Below are 17,315 nucleotides of genomic sequence, written 5' to 3'. Positions count from 1 at the left end.
TTTTTAACCACATCCTTATAAGGTCTTCATCAGCAAATGGAGTTTGCACGTCATGGCATGACAAGTTAAGATCTTGAGTTGAAATTATATTCTGTACAAAATGTGCCTTCAGTAATATTCAGTGATAGTTAAGCAGTATAGTTATTCCACTTTATAAATAAATATGTGACATTGAATTTCATTTAATGAAGGAAATCATTTTAGAGGTATGCTATTTCTTTTAGCACAGTTGCGTTTAAGGTATAGGCCTAACTGAATCAATATTTTTTATGAAACCTAGCTATCTTATATAAAACACAACTTTTACGATACGCTATCTAAAATGATTTGTATATGATTATTATGAGTATCTGCGTACGTGCAATCAGGACTTTTACTTATCTTTCTCGTAGATTAGCTACTCATGGATATAATATAGAGCTTACTACATGAACGTATATTTTACGTACACGTCATTCGTGCATAGCTCAAATACGGCACTTCCCATCCAAGACAACTTGGGCTGTGGATGTGGCAGCAAGGTACCGCCGGGTCTAGCTGACAACGTGTCTCCTGCAGTGCACTCACAAGTGTAGCTAGTTGTGCTTGGTTTTCTAGATTTTCACATTGTAAGGTAAGGAGTAATCTTGTACAGCATTCTTTCAGTTAATTTAGTCGTAACATAGCAGCTAAGCAATGCAATGAGGTAGTTCATAATAGCTAATGATAGCTAACGTCAGCTAGCCCTAGGTACGTTTTGACAGCAGAAACCTTAACGTTAGACACTTAGCTACAATCTGTTTAGCCTTAATAACTAACCTTACATTGCAAACTGCAGGGGCTTCACATATAGAGTTTAATTGTATGAACAGCACCTAACGTTAGCCCTTGAATTTGGTAGCTAATATGTCTAAGCTAACGTTAACCAATCCAAACAATATCATCTTCACTGGGTCAGTGTGCCGAGTACCACAATGCTGATACCTCATGGCAAAACATGATGCAGAGCTTTCTAGTGAGACTAAAATAATGTTTAAATAAATAAAGTTCAGTCATTTTGTTATTATCTTCTTTACATTTTAAGTATGTTGTAGATCGCTAACTATATAGCCTGGCTATCATACTGTATCCAAATCTGCTGATCTCCGATGAGGTTATTGCACTGTTACAGTAAACTAGTTTGTGTGTTGATCACAGCGGTCAAGTGTCAGTGCCATGTTTGCCAGGCTGGCCTTGTGCACTCGCCTGCCATCCAGAATCAGACAGTCCAATGTCTGTCCAGTCTCCATCAGATCACATTCCCAAGTTAAATGTAAGTAACCAGGCAGCTTCTTTGTCATACCTGACCTGGACACTATTCTCACCATCTCTTTTAGCTACATGCTATAATACTCTTTGGGGCATGCTGATGTGTAATAAAACATGACTTTGTTATTCTCTGCAGTCCCACGTCCCCATGGAAAGTCTTTTGTCCACCGCAGTGAGTTAAAGCAGGCCAAGCGTATTGTAGTAAAGCTGGGAAGTGCTGTGGTGACACGCGACGAGTGCGGTCTGGCACTGGGACGACTGGCCTCGATAGTAGAGCAGGTAACGCCACACTAACTATATATTGTTGCTACAGACGAGAGGAACTGTGTGATGATGGCTCTGGGAATATAACATTATGTGGGCTCAAGGAAGACTTAAAAACAAACTGGAGCAGTAATCTTGGCTCTGAAAAAATAGCTTGATTGTTATAGCCTGTATGTGTCCTGTCAGGTGGCCATGCTGCAGAACCAAGGCAGGGAGATGATGATTGTAACCAGTGGTGCTGTGGCATTTGGGAAGCAGAGACTAAGACATGAGATCCTGCTGTCTCAAAGCGTCAGACAAGCCTTGCATTCTGGACAGAACCAACTCAAAGAAATGGTGAGTAATCATCTTAAACACTGGGGATTTTAGTCCACTCTTTGGAAAATGTTTAAATGTAAATATGACTTTTGTTCACCGTCTTTTTTTAACTTTAGAGAAATCTTTTTTTTTTTTTTTTTAGTCCGTTCCAGTTTTGGAGGCGAGGGCCTGTGCAGCTGCTGGACAGAGCGGTCTGATGGCGTTGTATGAAGCTATGTTTACCCAGTACAGCACCTGCACTGCACAAGTATGTAATGGACTGTTCTCACAGAGTAAAATGCTGACCGAGTTTTTTTAAATGTCACTTAATTCTCTACATTTCTGTCCACTATTGTAGATTCTGGTCACCAATCTGGATTTTCATGATGAGCAGAAGCGTCGCAACCTGAACAGCACGCTCCATGAACTGCTGCGGATGAACATAGTCCCGATCATCAACACCAACGATGCTGTTGTTCCGCCCCCTGTTCCCAACAGTGATCTGCAGGGGGTAAATGTGGGTACTGTGTGAAGGGCATGCTGGGAATGATGAATGTGGTCAAGATTTGTGATTGTGGATTGCTTAAATCATGCATAAATAAAAGTGTGTTTCTTTTTACTATGTCCCCCCCTCTGTAACATGTAACTTCTTGGACACATGATTTTAATTTGAAAGGCTGCTTTAAATGTTCTCTACTAATATATAAAGTGTGGTTGTAGAATGTGGTTGCCTTATTTTCTGCCATTTTATTGTGCATAGACCTGCTGGTATCATCTCCTTTTTTGGAAAGCGGTGAACGTGTGTGTTATTCTACATAATGTGAGATGCAGTGATTTTCCTTTTAGCTTAATGACATTTCTGTTTGTATTTCAGGTAATAAGCATCAAAGATAATGACAGCTTGGCTGCACGGCTGGCTGTTGAAATGAAAGCAGACCTCCTTATCGCCCTATCTGATGTTGAAGGTAGTGTGTGTGTGTGTGTGTGACATCCACACCCGTGCTTTTCTTTATGCTTTGGTAATACTCAGATTATTCAAAGTGGCAAATTATTTGGATTACTTTTATCTCGTAATTGTAGTGCTAGCTATTGAAGCTATTGCACACATACTAGATGCGTGCGTGCGTGCGTGTGTGTCCAAAGGTTTGCAAAATCGTTTAATTTACATGTGAAAATGTATCACAAATGCCCATCATAAATTACCCCAAATCGAAAGTGATCTCTGCAAATAGTTAATCTTGTCTTATCGACCCCAAGACTGGTTACTGCGTTACTGTACATTATAGGGAATGCAGCATTCAGGTTTTTTTTCTTTTTCTTTTTTTACTTTTCCAATACCAGAGATTAAAAATTAGGATATCTAAGCATCAGCCAGACTGATTTTGTCTCTTGTGAGTCCCCCAACTTTATGGAAGAGTAATTCTTAATCGCAAGACCACTTAATGTTAATCAGGATTCATAATGATTATTAATCAAACTATCAAGATGCAATAGTAGACTGTCTCTGTATTGCTTTTAAGGCTCAGACACACCAACCCGACGGCCGACCGTGGGCAGAAAAGGCAGTCTGACTGATCAGTCTCCCCAAGTTGAACACCAAAGCGATGCCGACTTGAGTGTACGTTCAGCACCTGCGTGAGGTGTAATATGTCTTTGGTAACAGCAAGCGGCGCTAATCTGTATTGTCGTCTAAAAAATGAAAACCGGAAATGACGGAACATCTCTCTACACCTAGTAAACACAGAGCACGCTGTTGTCAGTCATTGTTTTCATCAGAGAGTGTTGATAGTAGTCAAGAAGGATCGTTGTCATTACTCGCTGAACGGAAGAAAATACGATGGCTACCGGTAGTAATAAGAAGATACTGGCGTTGTCAGCTCGTGCACTGATTTGCGAGTCAATGACCAATCACATTGGTCATTGAGTCCGACTGCCCACTGGCCGATTCATCAAGTAAAATCGGCCAAAATGAAGGCCGACGGCATGGAACACACACCAAACAGACTCAAGTCACCGAACTCGCCAGACCGTCCAACGGCTGATAATCTGGTTGGTGTGTCAGCACCTTTAGTCATGAACATGTATACTGTGTGGGCATTTTGGTCCGATAGAAAGATGTGACTACTTTGGTTCTGTAAAGCAGTGGTTCCTAACCTGGGGTCCGGGCACCACGAGGGGGGGTGGCAAAGATCACAGGGGGGTGCAAGTCTTTATCTGGTTTGAGATTGAGGTAAAAAAAATATTGGCACATGTTAAACAAATTATGATACTACACTAGAATATATAATGTAAACAAAAGTCTGTATGAAAACTATATATTTTGTTGTATGCTTGTTTTTCCTGCCGCCACGGCATCACTATTTTATGAATAAAACATGGCGGAGAAACGTAACCGTGCTGATAACTCCTCTTATCAAAAAAGAAAGTAAGGCTCTATCTCGAGAGTTACCTCAACTTCGGTTTTGGGTGGGGGGGGGCTCAGCTTTTCTTAGACAAGGAAAAAAGGTTGGGAACCACTGCTGTAAAGGATACTAACATGTTTTTCTTCCACAGGCTTATACGACAGTCCCCCAGGAACAGATGATGCCAAGCTTATTGATATATTCTACCCTGGAGACCAGCAGTCAATCACGTTTGGCACAAAGTCCAGAGTCGGCAGTGGTGGCATGGAAGCCAAGGTCAGCATCACATTTTCTTTTTTTGGACGGAGTTGGTTGATGAAAAACGTTGCATTATACTCAATTACGTCTTCCTAATCAGGTGAAAGCCGCCCTTTGGGCACTACAGGGTGGGACGTCCGTTGTCATTGCCAACGGCACACATCCTAAAGTCACAGGCCACGTCATCACAGACATTGTGGAAGGGAAGAAAGTTGGCACCTTCTTCTCTGAGGTGAAACCTGCAGGTACTGGGTAAAACCATAATAACCAAAGAATATTTGACCCACTTGTTGCGATGCGTTTTTATATTTGATGCGTGTATTATTGACACCACCAGGTCCAACTGTGGAGCAGCAGACCGAGATGGCCCGGCATGCAGGCAGGGCTCTGGCCTCCCTGGACCCTGAACAGGTGAGTTTGGTTTTAAAATGCTTTCGCAGCCAATTTTCTCATGGGGGTCCAAATTGGTTTTAGGCTTGCTTGCAGTAGATGTTTGCTTTATTTAGCTGATATATTAAGAGTTAATACAAAAAGTCATGAAGGTTATCTTTAGGTTAAGTCCCCTAAATACAGTATATTGACCTCATATCATTCCTAAATGAAATGACAAGATTACAATAGATAGAGAGCATATCTTGGTTAGCACATAATAATAATAATAATAATAATAATAATAATAATAATAATAATAAATATAATAATAATAAATATAACAGATCAACACTAAAGAGTCATTTTCACAACAGGATGTGTGGGGCTGGCCAAACTCATTACTTTTGACATTGTACTGGTAGTAGCTTTAATTACTAAATTAATTCTGGTATTAGCAAATCATAGCGAGGTGTGTGCGTTTGGATTTTTCCAGAGAGGGGAGATCATCTGCTGTCTTGCTGAGCTACTTACAGAGAAGAAAGATGAGATTCTCAGTGCCAACAGGAGAGACATGGAGTTTGCAAATTCATCAGGTACAGAGGCACAGAGAAGACACACTGCTCACATTAATCCACAGCTCCATGCAATCGTCTGACTCAAATGCACTGGATCACTCCTCTGTAGCACTTCTACTTAGGGAAACTGGCTTATGAAGGAGGCTTAGATCATCTGGTTGTCAGCGGTGGTTGTCATTTATCTTGGCTCTGGTGTGCGTCAGCCATGTTGTCAGTAAGAGGCTTTTGAATGTATTGTACTAGTAAGTTTATGAGTTTGGCAGGAGTCATTGCGTTCCCAGTGTTGTAGCACAGCATAGTGAGTAGGAAGATTGCTATTTCACTGGATGATCGAAATTGTCACTCCTGCTTCACAGCGCCATTTTCTGCAAATTCTCTCGACATGCCCAGTGTCTTTATTCGTTGATTTGATTTTCCTCGTAGGTCGTCTCTCCCAGCCTATGATCAACCGCCTGAGTCTGTCAACTGCTAAGCTGAACAGCCTTGCCATTGGCCTCCGTCAGCTTGCCGTGTCCTCCAGGGATAGCGTGGGTCGGGTGCTGAGGAGGACCAGGGTGGCCAACAACCTAGAGCTGGAACAGATTACTGTCCCCATCGGTGTGCTGCTGGTCATCTTTGAGTCCCGTCCTGATTGTCTCCCTCAGGTCAGTCAACCCAAACACTGCCTTTAGACCTACTCACCATTAGCTGCTGGTTTGGGAGACTTAACACCTGTGTCATTGAAAGTTAATATCACATTTTCATTAGGGTTGGGCATCGTTTGGATATTAATGATTCTAATTCCAATTCCGATTCTTCCTTTCGACTCAGGTTCTTATCGATTTCTGATTATTTGAGGGGTGGAGTTGAAACGGGTCACATGCTTATTTCACAAATAAGAGGAAAGTTTTATTTTGATTAAAAAGGTGGGTTGCAGTTCAACAGGGCTTTTTCAGTGTAAAATAAAGCCAGACTAGAGCGCTGCTTACTGTGCTCCATAGCTGCAACACAACAAGCGTATGACCGCTACGGAAACCAAAACTTGCGCATGTTAAATTTGGAACCCATGATCAGATTTGAAACCAAATCCTCCAAACGATTCCAATAAAGAAACTATTCCGACTGGAATCGTAATGTTTGAAACGATTCCAAGTAGGAATCGGTTCTCGATGCCAAACCCTAATTTTCATGTAGGGCTGGGCAATATATTTTTATATCGATATTGCAATATAAGACTAGGTATCATCTTAGATTTTGAATATGGTAATATGGCTTAAGTGTTTTCTTTCCCTGGTTTTAAAGGCTGCATAACAGTAAAGTGATGTAATTTTCTGAACTTATCAGTGTGTTAGCTGTCATCTATTTGCCTTTAACCACTTAGTCATTATATATAGATTACTGATGATTATCTATCAAAAATGTCATTGTGTAACTATTTTGTGAAAGCCCCAATATTTAACCCTACAATATTGTCTCAATCTCAATATTGAGGTATTTGGTAAAAAAATATTTTGCCAGATTTTGATTTTCATCATATCCCCCAGCCCTATTTTCATGTATTTTTCTTGTGTTCCAGGTGGCTGCTCTGGCTATTGCCAGTGGAAATGCTTTGCTACTGAAGGGGGGTAAAGAAGCTTCCAACACCAATAAAATTCTACATCAACTCACTCAGGAAGCACTTTCCATTCATGGAGTGGCAGATGCCATTCAACTGGTAAAACTGAAAAGCATTGAACCAGTGTGAATCTTTACACAATATAACAATATTAACTCTGATATTCTGTGACATTATAAAATGTACCTTGGTGTGTAGGTGAGCACACGTGAAGAAGTGGAGGATCTGTGCAGGCTCGACAAGTTGATCGACCTGATCATTCCACGGGGCTCGTCCCAGCTGGTCCGGAACATCCAAAGGGCAGCTAAGGGTATTCCTGTGCTGGGCCACAGCGAGGGCATCTGTCACGTCTACATTGACAACGACGCCAGCATAGACAAAGCTATTGATGTTGGTATGTGGTTCCCGTGTGTGGCTGTCGTTTGATGATGTTTCCATTTCTGCTATGGTTCGGTCACAGTGTAGAACTGGAAAATAAATCTTGTCGTATTTTCTTTTGGAACACCTAGCAGTTGTAATTGATGTGATTTACCTTGTTGCCCAAGAGTAATTGACTTGTTGGGTTAACCCAGAACTGCTGAATTAATATACATGTACTAACTTATGATTCATTCCAGTCAGAGACTCCAAATGTGACTACCCTGCAGCCTGCAATGCCATGGAGACCCTCCTCATTCACAGGGATCTGCTGCGAACTCCTATATTTGACCAGGTCATTGATATGCTGAGAACAGAAAATGTAAGAAACGTGCAACAAACCTTCTGGAGAGAGAGAGTTTGGCACTTAATTCAGGCCAACTAAGTACAGTTTTTATTTATGTTTTACTGATTTATTTATGTTGATAAATCATTGTTCCGTTGCTTTCTCTCAGGTGAAGATCCACGCAGGCCCCCGGTTTGCATCCTATTTAACTTTCAGCCCATCTGAGGTGAAGTCTCTGAGGACAGAGTATGGGGATCTAGAGTGCTGCATTGAGGTGGTAGACAGCATGCAGGATGCTGTGGACCACATCCACAAATATGGCAGCTCCCACACTGATGTCATTATTACAGAAAATGAAGAGACCGCTGAACAGTTTCTGCAGCAGGTGGACAGCGCCTGTGTATTCTGGAACGCCAGCTCTCGCTTTGCCGATGGCTACCGCTTTGGCCTAGGTATGTACAGTATCGGGCATGGTTTTACTTCCTACTGCCATCTGAGAAAAATATGAGAGTATACATCCATTTGTAAATGGATCTAACCTACCAGTCTTGAAAATGGGGCAGAAGAGTTAATTTTACGGTACTTGTTTTGCAGGAGCGGAGGTTGGTATCAGTACAGCACGGATACACGCCAGAGGTCCAGTGGGTTTGGAGGGGCTTCTGACCACCAAATGGGTCCTTCGAGGAGAAGGACACACTGCGGCTGACTTCTCTGAGCAAGGCAGTATGAAATACCTTCATGAAAACATCCCTGTACCCCAGGGGAGCTTTAGTTAAGTGCCCAACCAAAGGGCCATCAACAGGAATCCAGATAACTGATGTCTACCCAGAGTTCATTTGAAGGTTTGTGTCTGCCAGTAGCTGCTTCATCACCTGTATAAAACCACTATGTTGGTGCAGGAAACTTGCATGCAGAACAGAGGCTACTTATACTGGACAACCACGTTCCTGCTTTTGTGAACCTGCCATAAACCTGTGATCCACTTTTTTTTAGATGAATAACAATCTCCCGAGACTATGATTGCTTGTTACATGACTGGTGAGAGGGAAAGGTTTTTGGTAAAAGAAAAACACTAAATTCTGTTATTTACATATGACTGGTGAAACAAAGTATACACAGACAAAGCTCTCTCCTCTGTTAAAAAAAGAATATATGATTGGCCTAGCTGTGGTTTTATAACTTATTTTTCTACATGCAAACTATCCCTTGGCCTTTTTGTAATGTACTGTAAGTGTTTTCTGCAGGATTGTGGTTTAGGTATGTTGCTGTCCTTCCTCTTTGCACAGATGATTTAATAAATATGCTGTACAGTTCTTTACTCATGACTTGTGTTTTATCTGTCCCAAACAAAATCTGCATCATAATGTCACTGGTTTACAAAAACATTTAGTCACACAATGTCATCAAGGTAATTGAGTTTTTGAATATTTAGTACAGGTTACTCTTTTCAGACCATACCATTTAAGTTCGCCACAATAATTGAAGACCTATGTGAACCATACTGTTTCAGTTTGTTCTTGGAGATCCAGAAATTCTAATTAAACCAACATCCCACAACAACAAAAAGCTTTCCAGATTTGAGGGCTGGATGTTAAACACTTTCAAAGTTCCAACTTGTCGTTAACGCAGCACTAGTGACGTTTTGTGTATGGGCGGGGCTTGACATCCTGCAGTACTTGCCTGGGCAGATATACTGTCAGACACCGGGCAAGCTCAGCTGTCATCTGACTCGATGTTAAAGATGGCAGGAAACAAGTCTTATACTATAGTTGAATACTTCGGCGGGGAGGGCGGTTACCGGTGTGGTTACTGTAAAAATGACGAAGGAAACTTTTCTCATGGTAAGTGTCTAATCAAGTAACGTTAGCGAAAAAAACCATCGGTATCGCTGAACTGGCTCTTATGCTAACGAGCTAACGCTAGCCCCTTCTACTTGCTGGCTTTGAGAGAGGGATAGCTAGCTAGCTAATGTTGGCAGTGCACTGTAGTCCTTATGTCAGTACATTTGAGTAAGTCATGTTATATATGTTGTATTTTAGTGCAAGACCAGTAACTGAGTGCACACATAAGGTAACGTTACCTTGGATAGTGTCGGGTTGTTAGCGTTAACTCAGTTTTTAGCCCTTAGCATCTTTTAGCCCAACTCTTTAATCGTGGTAAACAAACCAAGGCTGTCGTAGAATAAAACGATAAGATAATTAAGTACGGCTTGGCTGGTGTTGTTGAATTACTATTCAGTTGGACAATAGTAGTTACTCGAGACTAACGCTGTAACATTAACAGCTTAGCAGTAGCAGCTAGCTAACTAGCATACCGTGGTAACAGCATAGACAGTATATAAGGGTAACAGAGCAGGACGGGACCAAGGATGTTGCGCTCACAAGCGAAGTGCAGCTGTCTTGCTTTCGTTAGGTCCGTCAGTGCTGTGACACTACAACCAGAGGCCTTTACGTGGCAAGTAATATGACTTGCGGAAATACTATCGTTCATTTACATATTTACCCCTCCCCCCCTCCCTAATTCGACCACCCTGAACACGTAGAACTTGACCCCGAGTCTCCACGACCTTCCGTTCAGGAGATACAGCAAAAGTGCTGATCCCAAAAGTGCTGATCGTGGTTAAAACCCCCTTTACCTTACACCAACACTAGCCCAAATTGATGACAATCCACTCCAAATTACCTGAAACGTCCTCATAACTATAACCTAACCCACAAATCACCATTATTTTTCATAATCATAACCCCACCCATAACCCTAACCCAGTGACACTTAGTAACAATACAGATGAGTGGAGTGCTGCAACAGCATAAATCAACATGAGACAGACTCCCAGCATGCTGAGACAGAAGACAGCAGCGTGTTTACTATATGTACTATGTGATCTCAACAAACTGCTGCTTTGATACAGGGGCAGCATTCTCTGAATATAAAAACATAGTGGTGCAATTATTCATTCAGTTTTTACCCCTATTTAGTAGTTAAAGGTATACTATTTAACTTTTCCGCTTTAAAATGTCTATAAAGACCAGTCCTATTTTGTTGAGTTATGTACTTACATTATCCCAAAACTTTCCAACAATGTTCAAACCCTGAGAAATCTGTGATTTTATTCAAGGCAACGGTTACATTTGCTCGCCTATCAGTGGTGTCATGTGTCAGCAGCGTGGTTGTCTGCTAGAAGCTGGCATAAATTGACTTTTTATCAATTTTCAGGATACACTTTTTTTTTTTTAACTATTAGATCTAGGTCGTTTTTAACTATACATATTGACTGGATGAAGGATTGTATTCATTGGACATCTGGATCTTAAGTTCTCAGAGAAACAAGCCGAGCAAACATTAGCAGCAGCCGGCCCGGGACGTTGTTTGTCGCCTGAGGAAACAGATTTTTAACGAGAAATTCGGATTCAGTGTTTTTTACCGGTTTTAATCACCTGGTTCGTTTGTTTTGGAGACAAATGGGACCTATGCAGGCAATATGGCTCCCGGTAAAAACCTCCTGAACGATAAACACTGAAGGAATCCTAACCAAGAGAAGCTGACTGCCATGATAGCAATGATGGTGAAGACTACAACTCCCCTGATCCCACTCTGCTTCACAACCTCATCAAACTGGGGCTTTTGTAATTGTTTTGATTGAGAGACCCGTAGCGGCAGAAAATTACATATTGTACATTCTTTCATACTTTGTACATTTTAAGGAGATGAGAAAGAACTCCATCCAGCTGCAGTGGAAGTCCTTTCTCCTTGGTCCAGTTGTGATCGGTAACCTGGGCTCACTTCCAAGTGAACCCTGAAATAGTTTTAGTAAAAAAAAAAAACAACCTCTGAAAGCTCTTAGACTACATTTCTGAATATTGTGTCTTGGACAGCCATGAACCAGAAAAGAGCTGTTCCACCCACTGCCTGCTGTATAACTGGATACTTAATGAAAAGTAAGGGAAGCTTAATATATTAGATTAACTCGGGGTAGAGTTTCATTAGCCCACTAGCATCCTACACTGCCAGGATTCAGGAACATTCCTGCCATGGATCTGTTCACAGGAACTGTGACTCAGACCACACAGTCACATGCCATGAAGGTTTATAAAACCTTTATAAATGCTCTGTACAAGACAATTGAGCAGAGCTTAAAGGGCACTAAAAGATGACCAACTGTACTTTGGCGTTAATTTAAAGGCAGCAAAGGTACATTTTAATTTAGCATTTTTTATAAGTTCTGAGTTTGGCACCAAGCTATAAAAAGATGTAAGAAGATGGGAAGGGATTTCAGTGTTTCCTCTATGTTGATTGGCAAGTGGCGGTCCGCCACGGTTAGATTTCTTCCGCCACGGTATCAGAAAAAAGCCGTCTATCAGCAGTGATTGTTAGAGTCACAGAATAGCGTGGACACGCGCTTCACAACGCGAGTGGGCACGCGTGCCACTCGGAGAAAAGGGAGAAAGAAAAAAGAGACAGGCTGTCCGGAGGACCCGGTTGAGATGGCATGTGTGCATCCTTGAGAACTGTAAGTCGTAGGCTATAGCCTAACTTATATTGTCAGTTCATTTAAGCCTGTATTAGTCTATAGTGCTTGCACATTTTTAGTTTCACCTTCACCTGCTAGCTAAATTGCACGTGGGTGTTGATTCAATACAACACCCTTGATATCATATCGTGGCATAGTAGGCTAAACCGTGATTATTTCATACATTCATGTCCCGAAACATATTAGGGGAAATTCATTCAACATAATTCCAGCCAAATAACAATTACAAGTAGGCTATGTTATTTGAACATTTATAACCTAACCTAACTGGCACTGCCTCCGTTTTTGGTGTCTGCTGCGGTGCGCAGCGCAGCTCGGACCGTGCGCCGCTTCCCTTTTTTTTTCCCTCCATAAACTCTGCTCTCAGCTCCTCTCGCAGTTGCTGCATGAACTTCCTCCGGGACATTTTACAGCTGGTGCACTCCTTGGAGAGGATGTGTGTAATGATTCCAGCCAGTTGTGGCATGTATAAAATTATGTGAACACGTAGACAGCTACTGGCCATCAAGGCTACGTGTAGGCCTACGGCGCCTTTCACAGAGCGAACGCCCGGGGCTTTTCTTCTGATTCAGAACCGAGTCCATCCACGCCGTAGCCTGCGTTACCGACTCTGGCTTTGCCTTCGGCCCATCGGTGATGCACACTAGAGTCCGGATCGGGCCGAATTTTTCAGTCCGACCCGGCCCGAGCCCGACAGGCATTACGAAAATTGTGTCCAAGCCCAACACAGTTAAAATCTCATTTTTTTCCTCATACTAATGACACATGTAGGCTACGTTTGTTTGTGTGGAAAGCCCTTTTTTATTAACTAACTGTAAGAAGGCATTCGGAAATGTCAACAGATGAGCGCATCAGCGCATGGGGAAACAAGCGCACGTTAATCAGCTGTTAAAATGTTCAATGGGTTAACCTCTCCTCATCGCTTCATTTCCGACTGTGATCAGAAAACCAGGGGAGACTCGTTACCTCCAGGACCGACGTTATAAAATGAATAACCACTAACTCTGCTCCGGTTGCATCTACAACACGTCTGCTTCCTCTTTCTCTATCTCTCTTGTGCCCACTTAGGTTACCCCCTTAATGCCCACACTTGTTACTTGAGAACGCTAGTTACGTTTCTCTGACAGAGACTATGATTATTACTAAGCAACCAAGATGCATCTTCAACCACGCAAAAGATTAAAAACAAAACTGCGAAAATGGCCAAAATAGGTAAAAGTGATTGTATTTTCTTTGCCTTTTGTGTAATGTATATAGCCTAAAAACTATTTTAAATGAAAATACAGACTCTTTTAGGAAAAGTCAGGTACCAGCAGGATTGTATTTTTTTATTTAGCAAAGTTATTACACATATAAATTTCAAAACGGTCAAAATGACTGTCCAGGCCACACGGGTACCATCTAGTAGCATGCTTGCTACTCAGCATTAATGGGCCACCTCTTTCTGAATTCCCCTATAACCGAGCCTTGGAGTTATTTTTCCAAAAGCCAAGAAAAATCAAATGCACACAGCAAGGCTGCTAACTTTGCCACTGAGGCTAATATGCAATTAGTTTCATTATACTATAGCCTACTTTGGGTTTTGGTTTCCCTATGAAGAATTTCTTGTAAAATCAAAATATGCCTCATTGTGTGTGTATAGTGGTGAATAAACCGACAGATCTGCCCCCACTGCTAAAAATAATCCTAGAGGATTTTCTGTGTGGGACAGAACGGGTTCATTCAGCGTAGGTTAGCAGGGGCGAGACAGGTTGACTATAATTAGGGTTCCGGTAGTTCCTAATGCAGTCAACGAGTGACTAGGCTCAGAGCCCGCCGACCAGAGCTGTTGTAAGATAAGCGTGGTAATCTGGATAGTTGCATCATGTGGGCATGGCGGGTTCTGGGGAGGGAGGGAGACTCTACTCCCTGTGCCATTCTTCTGAGTGGTCAATAACAGTTTTTAATAAGTTAACTGTTCCTTGTGTGGTTGGCAATCCGTCAATCCATTTTTGATGCGTCACATAAAATAGTACGAGGTACAATTCCAGTGAAATGTTATCCCATCAGCTCCTTTTTAACGTGTGCATTATTAATCATCGTGAAGCAGAATGTGGCCGTCAGATCGGCACACAGAAATGGTCACCCGCTTGAATGGCGCCGGCACACCAGGATCCAGCCAAGTCTCGGCGAAAGAACACCACAGCTCCCGACATCCTGTTTAAAATCCGACAGAGGCACGGAGGCCACCCAGCTCTATGTCCAGCGCCTGCACACTGGCCAGCTGGACGCCCAGCAGAGAAGTCACAGTTGGTGTTAATTCCTCCACGCTGTGTCCTCTCTGATGTAGAGATGGAGACGGACGCAGAAAGGGTCTTGCTCGTCCACGTGGTCGGGATGGTAGCCATAGCTCATAGCTGATAGCCATCTTCACCTTTCCCTCTGCGTTTTAACTCTTATGTTTACATTTGAAAACTTTGACTGGCCAGGCTGGCAGAGTCCGCAGCGGACTGGTGAGTTGATCCAGGTTAATTTAAAGTGCACTAGACTGAGGTCCGTCGCTGAGGTCCAGTTCATTATTATATTAACACTTCTGATTGCCATGTGGTTCTTCTTTTCTGGGAAGACATGTTAAACAGTCTATAGATCAACAGAGTGATTTCTATATGAGCAGTGTTTCTCCTGTATTGTTAACCTTTCCGAGCAGGTGCTCAGTGAGATCATGGTTTTTCCTCTTATGTGATTGGCGCAGTGATGTTATCGACAGTGTTGCATGAAAAGCAAATGCGACCCCACACGCTACTGAGCCCAACACCTGCCCTCCTCTCTGTTCCTGTGTCTGTCATGCCTCAGGGGAGGCTGATCAGGTGTGAACAATAGAAAGGCACTCCCGTTGTGCCATGATGACAGCAGCTGCCGCACTCGCATAGAGCTGACATGACATGCTTCATTTGTACTCTGGAACCAACTATTACGTTTTTAAACTTCCTGCCTGACTTGATATCATGTTTTTTGGCCTATTCAATGTTTCTTAACAGAATACTGAATTTAGAATTTCATATGGAATTTATATGAAATCTCGACAGCTCTGTAATCGCACAGGTCATGAGAATTCTGAGAATTGGGGTCACAGGGCAGATTCCTGCAACGTGGCATCATGACTTTGCGTAAACATACACGCCACTTTCCTAAAGCCACGTGGCGTGTTATCGCGAGAACCTGCCGTGCTATTGCGAGAACGTCACACGTGTAAAAATAAAATTAAATAAAAAAATGGTTGGGTTTAGGAAAAGAACATTGGGGAAGGCTTTTATTAAAAAAAAAATACGGTTGATAAATGCCACACGTGATCTTGGCTCTCCTGGGTGAAAGTCCTGTGTTTTACCCATCCCCCCCCCCAACCTCCCTCCACTTCATACTACTCGCCACGGCCATAATTCACACGTAATGTAGGGCAATGGAGGCCAACCGGCGTTGATAAACATGCTAAAAAGTGATTATACGTCTTGATAACACGCCAAAATGGCATACAAATTGGCGTGTCATACATACGCCACTTTATGAGATCAGTCTGATTCCTGAGAGATTATATTCGTAATGTATGGTGACTGAGGCCATACATGCTTGGTGTTTATAACACCCAAAGGATCTTAAATTAGAGATGTATGCTGTGTATTTTGATTAAAAATGATTCACTCTTGTTAATGCCAGTGTTTTCCTTTTATTCTGTGTTTTTTTCTTTTTTTTTTTTGCCTCCACGCCAGCGACAGCCGTGGCCAGTGGCATTATGTTTTTAGGGTTGTCCGTCCTGCTAAAATGCTTTTTTTGGCCATAAGTCAAGAACACAACGGGAGACATTTGGTCGAATACTAAATTGGTGACACTAAACTTGGGTGCCCATCTAAAAACTATGGTTATTGTTTAGATCTTCTGTGCTGCTGGTTGAAAATGTGTGTGAAGCATCCATGTTTAACTAAAAAAATACACATAATTCCTTTTTATTAAATTCCTTCAAATTCTTCACTACATATATAATGCAAGTCTGGACAGACATGGATGTAAACTGCAACTTGATTGGTTGACGGAGGCATACAACCTCAAGGCGGTAATTCTTGTGTTTTTATTCTGCTCTGTGTCTTCAGTTGGAGGATAACAACTTAACAGTTTCCATTTTTAAAGTGGTTTAAACCTTGGAAATGGCCCATGTGATAATAATGATAATTCTAATCACTGACATTGAATTTATACTGTTTATTCAGTTTGTATGCCTGCAGTCTTGCTGCTGTATGTGCCGGCCTTAGAACTAGCTCCAGTCATTAACTGCTGCATTGTTGTAGTGTCTATTTGTTGGATCCCACTGTGTCGTCTCCTTGTCTCTGTGGACTCTGACTAAACACCATTCTCCTGAGACATAGAACATTATACTTGGTTGCAAACTCAGTGTGTGTTGTGTGAACTGTTAAACAGTGAATTCCCTCGGTTGTTTTAGCTGTAAACTGATCGTGTGTGTGTGTCTGTGTGTGTATCTGAACTGTGTATGGTTGCAGAGGAGAAGGTCAGGACTTGAAACGGGGAGCTTAGACCTCAGTTCTGGGAAGTAGGATCCAAGCTGCTGTGGACACAAATAATACATTTGTGACCATTGGGGACTGTGGGAATGTACTTTGGGGGACTTTGGTGATTTAAGATGCAACAAACATGTGGACCTCCCACCAGACTCTGTGAGCAGTTTCTTGACAAACATGACTTGCATATTTACCTATAACTGTCTCTTACATGGTTTTTATTTGAGCTGTATTTCGTTCAGCCGAGCTTATTCAAGACTCTTTTCTGCCTGTTTCTAATGTAATAGCCTTCAAGTTAGGCATGAGACAGCAATGCTCTGAAGGATGTTTATTCCATTTGAAAAGCATAATGTAAAATCATATGAAAACAATTTAATGTTTTAAAGTGATCAAGTTCCTTTTCTTTTTCTTTTCTAAACAGGGATGTGGTCTCACACCATGACTGTACAAGACTACCAAGACCTCATAGACCGAGGGTGGAGAAGGTG

The 17,315-nt window shown here is 42.1% G+C and overlaps 2 protein-coding genes across 5 annotated transcripts in view; both read left to right on the top strand.

Annotated features, from left to right (window-relative positions):
- The first annotated feature begins 466 nt into the window (after positions 1 to 466).
- On the top strand, positions 467 to 9,070 carry LOC114572513 (delta-1-pyrroline-5-carboxylate synthase). 2 transcript variants are annotated; one of them, XM_028604183.1, is made up of 17 exons: positions 467 to 613; positions 1,177 to 1,291; positions 1,424 to 1,566; positions 1,738 to 1,887; positions 2,012 to 2,116; positions 2,207 to 2,359; positions 2,723 to 2,813; positions 4,402 to 4,526; positions 4,609 to 4,753; positions 4,846 to 4,919; positions 5,374 to 5,473; positions 5,879 to 6,099; positions 7,011 to 7,148; positions 7,248 to 7,443; positions 7,667 to 7,788; positions 7,922 to 8,204; positions 8,347 to 9,070. In XM_028604183.1, the coding sequence occupies exons 2-17, from the start codon at positions 1,195 to 1,197 to the stop codon at positions 8,526 to 8,528; spliced, it is 2,325 nt and encodes a 774-aa protein (XP_028459984.1). In that variant the 5' UTR covers positions 467 to 613; positions 1,177 to 1,194; the 3' UTR covers positions 8,529 to 9,070. The 2 variants fall into 2 exon arrangements, with proteins under 2 accessions (XP_028459984.1, XP_028459983.1); XM_028604182.1 differs by having other exon boundaries at positions 468 to 613; positions 2,207 to 2,365.
- Positions 9,071 to 9,405: 335 nt separating this feature from the next.
- The window catches only part of ate1 (arginyltransferase 1), a 59,229-nt gene continuing 51,319 nt past the window's right edge, over positions 9,406 to 17,315 (top strand). For 2 of the 3 annotated variants that reach the window (XM_028603522.1, XM_028603520.1), the window contains exons 1-2: positions 9,406 to 9,593; positions 17,249 to 17,312. In XM_028603522.1, coding sequence (XP_028459323.1) covers positions 9,485 to 9,593; positions 17,249 to 17,312 — 173 coding nt within the window. In that variant the 5' untranslated portion in view covers positions 9,406 to 9,484. The remainder of the gene's footprint in view (positions 9,594 to 17,248; positions 17,313 to 17,315) is intronic. The other variant, XM_028603521.1, reaches the window with a different exon arrangement.

Source organism: Perca flavescens, chromosome 17 (genome assembly GCF_004354835.1).
Source record: "Perca flavescens isolate YP-PL-M2 chromosome 17, PFLA_1.0, whole genome shotgun sequence".
Taxonomy (NCBI): Eukaryota; Metazoa; Chordata; class Actinopteri; order Perciformes; family Percidae; genus Perca; species Perca flavescens.
The sequence above is the reverse complement of the archived record's forward strand: the minus strand, read 5'-3'. Positions and strand labels throughout refer to the sequence as shown.

Bases quoted from the DNA above. Each gene is read 5' to 3' on its own strand.
- LOC114572513 (XM_028604182.1), top strand. From the start codon at position 1,195: ATGTTTGCCAGGCTGGCCTTGTGCACTCGCCTGCCATCCAGAATCAGA. The intron at 1,292-1,423 runs GTAAGTAACCAG...TATTCTCTGCAG, and splicing joins ATCACATTCCCAAGTTAAAT to TCCCACGTCCCCATGGAAAG. The intron at 8,205-8,346 runs GTATGTACAGTA...CTTGTTTTGCAG, and splicing joins TGGCTACCGCTTTGGCCTAG to GAGCGGAGGTTGGTATCAGT.